The 5,616-nt window shown below is 35.6% G+C and overlaps 1 protein-coding gene across 1 annotated transcript; it reads right to left on the bottom strand.

Moving 5' to 3' along the window:
* Positions 1 to 355: 355 nt before the first annotated feature.
* Positions 356 to 3,439, bottom strand: LOC105420357 (LOB domain-containing protein 25). Its single transcript, XM_020665103.2, has 2 exons — positions 3,075 to 3,439; positions 356 to 1,279 (listed from the first exon to the last, which is right to left on the bottom strand). The coding sequence occupies exon 2, from the start codon at positions 1,272 to 1,274 to the stop codon at positions 702 to 704; it is 573 nt and encodes a 190-aa protein (XP_020520762.1). The 5' UTR covers positions 1,275 to 1,279; positions 3,075 to 3,439; the 3' UTR covers positions 356 to 701.
* Between the last annotated feature and the right edge of the window lie 2,177 nt (positions 3,440 to 5,616).

Below are 5,616 nucleotides of genomic sequence, written 5' to 3' on the forward strand. Positions count from 1 at the left end.
GTTTCTTTCCACACAGTAGTTTTGGACTAAACAAATATTGTGGGCGTACAATTGATTCTTCTTTGATGAGTGATCATGGTGAGAAATAGAGCAAGGGAGTTTATTCTTCTGACTGGAGAATAAGCATAGAGTATTATTGAGATTTCTCTGATAGAAGAATATGCATAATTTATATAGGTCCACTATCAGCATCGAATTGAATGAGGCAGAAAGAATGCATCACAGATATGATTCAAAGCCATCAATTATATCAGAGAGAATGAGGATCATACTTGAGTGTTAATGGGTAGTTTACATTTTAAGTCTGCAAAAGAAGCCAAGTCACATGGAGAGAAAAAGAGAGAGAGAGAGAGAATTTCCAAAAAGTCTCAATTGTACAACTGAACAGACTAATCATGGTAAATGCACTAATCATCTTACACTTGAGAACTTAAAACAATAGAAAATATAGAAAAAAACTCAAACAAACTTGGTACTGATGCATTTACTTGAAGTGGTAAGTTTACCACAACGAACACACTAAACATTATTATGTTCTTAGTTATTCTTTCCTATTTTTTAGAGGTTGTAACAAGTACAACCACACACAAGAAACAAATAAAGCTGTTTATAACTTCTACATTTACACACAGCATGTGATTCAATGGCGCAAAAGGAAAACAGGAAAACATTGGGATTAGGGTTTATTTTCATGCCCCATCTCACATCCTGTTCTCACCTCTTCTAGTGTTCCCACCTGGACTGGTATTACTCCAAGTGGGTGGGAACCCATTGTTTGGGAAACTATCACTAGAACCCTGGTGATGAGAGAGAGAGTGAGGAGTTAAATTTTGATGAGATAGAGAGGGATGAGAGAGTGACCCACTATTCCCAATTCTCCTGATGAGCAGCTGGTCAGGTGTGAGGATGGGATTGTGCATATCAGGAGAAGCGCAAGCAAATCGAATAAGGTCAGCATTTGCTGCATCCAGTTCCTTTTGTAAACGGTGGACCTGGCGTTGAAGAACTGATATGGCACCAACACAACCATATACAGGGTCTTTCATTCGAGCCTCAGCTTCATAAGCAAGAGAATTCACTGCATCTTCTCTCTGATGAGGGAGAAGCTCATTGAGGAGCTTCGCAACATTGCTTGCACCGAATATTTTGTGAACATTGGCAAACTTTTGGGGCTCTTCGGGGGGGAAGTAGGGAGCAAAGATGCAGCCTGATATGCACTTTCGCCGCAAGAACTTGCAGGCAGCACAAGGGGAGTTTGAGCTTGATGATGCCATGGTTTCTTATGAGAGAGAGAGAGAGAGAGAGAGAGAGAGAGAGAGAGAGGAAATAAAATAAAACATATTTAGCTCATTTGGCTCTCAATTTCCTACATAATGGATAGGAAACAGGAAAGTAGAAAAGATGAAACAACAACTCTTATTTGATCATTCGTTTAGTGACATAATAAAGAGAGAGAAAATGAAAGAATGTGAGAATAAGCAGCAAAACTTAACAACTCAATGGATTATTCATTCTGCAAAGTGGAATTCCATCAAAGGAAATGAAAACAAGATGAAGAAATTAAATATCTCAGTTTATTTGGTCATTCAAATTGTTGTTTACCTGCCCCTTAGTTGCACCATAGTTTGACATTGCAATTTGTGTTGTGTCATAGGTTATGTCTCCTTTCTTTTCTTTTTTGAGAGGTTTGAGGATGTTTTTCAAATCTCATTTCCAAAAATGTTAATAAAAAAATAATTCACTGAATTTGTTTGATAAGACAGCAAATGTAAATGAGAGATGAAAAGATACAAGAACTGAAAATAAACTCGACTCTTTTTGCATAGAGCTTAGAAAAAATGAAAACATGAAGAGAAGATTGACACAAGGAATGGAAGAACTTCAATGTCTTTTAACAGACATACAATAAAAAACCTTACTCATTCCACTATCCCCATCAGCTCAACTGGAGAGAGAGGCTAAACCAGTATCTCATTCATAGAGATTACTCTGGTTACCAGATATTTATAGATCTACAATTCTTGTTGTTTAGGAAACAAATCTCACTATAATAGTAATCCCACAAAATAGAAATCTCAATATAATAAACATTATTTTTGTAATATCTTGTAATATACAAGATATAAAACAAACTAATTTTCTACATATTATTTTTGTTTGCATATCATTATAAGTACAGGTTTCCTATAGCTAATTTTAGGCATTTGTCTGAAGCTTTTCTCCCTTTACTAAGAAGGGGTTTGAGCAGCCTTGTTAGAGACCTCATCGATATCCAAGACATATTTCCTGTTGTTTTATCAAAACTTTCTTTTTTTTTAGTGTCTTGGTTAAAAGCCCCACAGGCGAGCTTCACAAAAATATCAAATATCGGCATAGGTTTTTTTTTTTTTCTTTTTTGGGAAAACCCCATAGATGTGCTTCACTCATTTTATGGGTTGCGAAAATGGTAAAAGTTTGGGAAGGGATACAAAGATGAATCGCCTGTGACTACTATTAAACCATCACTTGGTTATGTATGGCAGGTTTCGTTTGCTTTAAGTTTCCTGCTCATGACGCTTCTTTCTCTCACTACTTTTTTCTTTTTTCCCTTCCACAGGTGTTTCTCTCATTGTTTAACTCTCAAATATTCTTTTGATGTGAAAGGAACCTGAACCTTGAAAAAGAAATTCTCAAAGCAAACATACTGCTACAGTTTTGGCCTTGCTATTACAGACAACTGCATTTAGAATTTTTAGGAATTTTTACCCTTTAAAAAGGAAAATACTGGTTTCTCTTACTAGATCACACGATAGCCCATTCGTAGAGCAAAAGGGCCTGTGAAGCTTAGGGAATCAAGGATGGTCTTAGGGTTCCTAATAGTTGAGTTGCACCATTTATTTATAACAACATCTTTTTGTCCACATATTAATGGATATCGATCTGACGAGTGCAATCTCTCTCAAGTTTTGGAGTAAGGTTTTAACAAACAAAACACTTCTCTGCACAGAATTCACTATGAGAGAGAAACCCTAAAAACTTCTACTGAAAAAGGAAAACAGCAAACTCCCGGGTAGGAAGAGAGAGAGATAGTTTACCTAGTCTGTGAAGAAGATCCTCGGATCACAAAAACTGAAATTATTTGTTTGTTTTTCTTTGGTATTTCTCAGGAATTCTTCAGAGACTTGTGTTTGATATCATCAATTAGGGGCTCTGGCCATGCTTAGTACCAAATCTCTCATATCTTTGGCTAAAATAAGAGAGAGAGGGTGGCAATCAAGAGAGAGAAAGAGCTAGAATAAGAGAGAGAGAGGGGGGAAGAAGATGGTGGCAATCAAGAGAGAGAGAGAAGAAGATTGTTACGGAAGCTATTGGAGAAGATAGCCTCAAATGTAGGAGGGAGGAGAAGAGGGGGTCCTTCAGGAAGAGATAGAAAAGATGAAGAGGCCAAGAGCATTTGATGAATTAGAAAGAATTGAGAGATAAAGACAAAAGAATAATAAATACACCAAAAAGGACTGTGACACTGCACTTAGCTCAGCAGAGGAGAGAGAGAATAGGGGGTAGAGAGAGAAAGAGGGGTTTAACCATGGACATCTTGTATAAGCAGCTTTCACCCAATAGCGAGTGAGAAAAGGACATGACAAAGTATAATCAGCTTTTACCCAAATGTAGAAAGTAAATAAACCAAATTCCCTTTCAAAAGTATCCATGATTTTTGGTGAACGAGTGAGGTCACACAAATTAATAAGATGGAGGGACAAAGTATCACTATCTCCTCATTCTGCTCCTCGCTCTCCAAATAAAGAGGTGTTGGTGTTTGGGGGCATTTATTATGTATCTAAACACGCATCCAAGGGAGGGAGCCGAGATTCTCAGGTTGAATTTACTGTCATCCTAGTACTTCGTCCACCGTGTGAGATGATATTTACGGAAAAAATCAAAAATAAATTTAGGTGTATATCATCTTATTTAGAAAATGAAAAAAAAACAAAAAAGTTAGGTGTAATGAAAGGCCCTCCAATCTCAACCTCGAGATATCTAGTTGTTAAATAAAAAAAGTAAAAAGGATTTTCAGTCTTAAAAATATTACTTCTTGTATTGTATTAGGTGCACCGTCCACTTTCAAGATTTTCAAATTTTTCCAGATTAGCTAGACCAATTCTTTTTTAAAAAAAAATTTAAAATTTCATAAAAAGAGACAAAAATAAATTTTTAGATCATCACAGGGATTTTTGAAACAAACAATATATTTTGGCAACATTTAGATATGTGCCTTAATTTGATTTTTAAAGCATCAACCTTATACAAACCTCATCCGAAGATAAAATCTTCCATCAAAGTTTGATATCATGCATATTCGAACATATTTTATTTGGCTTCATTTATTTTTCTTGAATCACGCTTATTTCCGATCTTGAAGATCTGAAATTATTTTCTAAGTAAGCCTATCTCGGTTCTTGAAGGAAGGTTCAAAATATTCGCCCTTGTCTTTTTTTTTTTTCCCAAACACTTGGACCTTCACAATTTGGGACTTTGAAGGCCTCAAAGTGGAAAAGAAAGAACTAGGTTCTAAGTTTTGAGCTTACATCTTTCGAAGTTAGAAATAGAAGCAATTTGATAAAAACGTTTTTTTGAAAAATCCAGACGATTTGGGATAAATGAGTAAAACCTAAAGAATACGTATTAAAAAGGGATTTTTTAAACAACAATAAAAATTACAAATTATTTATGACCCTTGTATGGGGGAGAGGGAGAGAAATAAAGATTTCTCCAAAAAGGCTAATGCATGGGGAAGGGGCTAAGGTCGTGGTGGTAGCACCCTGCACATTATTCACCACATCGTGGTTTTCATTTCCATCACTAATACCACCATGCTAATACCTTCAAAAAGGGTAGGGGCATGTCTTCTTAAAAAATGGGTAGGGGCCTGTCTTATTAAAAAACGGGTAGAGGCCTGTCTTCCCTACTAAATTGCTCAAAAAAAAAAAAGGCTAGAGCATTTTGACTGGGTTAGTGAGAGAGATAGATTGCCCCAATTTAGAGATAAAAAGAGAGAGATTGCTCTTGTTTGTCTTCCCCAGAGGGCCGAACGTTTTGGTGGGATTAGTGTAATAACCCCCTTTATAACATTTGTATCCCAATAGCGACCCAACATTCTTCACATAAAACCAAATATTATTTTGTAACTACTTTAATCTCTTTTAGAACTCCACCAGATTGTATGACTTACATAGGATTATTCACTTTTGTTACAAGGAGGTTAAAATTACCCTTGTCATTTAGATTTCAGAATGGGTGCTAGTAAGAGTGTTATTGACTAGATCAAAGTTCAAAATAAATAAATAAATAAATTCTCAAACTTCGTAACACAACCTATGCCATCTAATTTGACATCTAATAGCTAGGAGTAATTGTCGCATGCTTATAGCAAAGATTAATGAACTCATAGTAATTGTCGCATGCTTATATTACAAATTAAATACGAAGTAATAATGTACTCTTACAAATACTATTCAAATTAGTTTGGGGCCCAGTTAGTCTTAGCAAGAGTACAGTTAGTCTTATCAAGAATAAACTATCTTATCCAAAAGAAAAAAATTTATATAAAGTCGAGGCTTTAAAAGTCAATTTAGGGTC

Source organism: Amborella trichopoda, chromosome 3 (assembly GCF_054954075.1).
Source record: "Amborella trichopoda isolate Santa Cruz 75 chromosome 3, AtrichopodaSantaCruz75HAP2 v2.0, whole genome shotgun sequence".
NCBI lineage: Eukaryota > Viridiplantae > Streptophyta > Magnoliopsida > Amborellales > Amborellaceae > Amborella > Amborella trichopoda.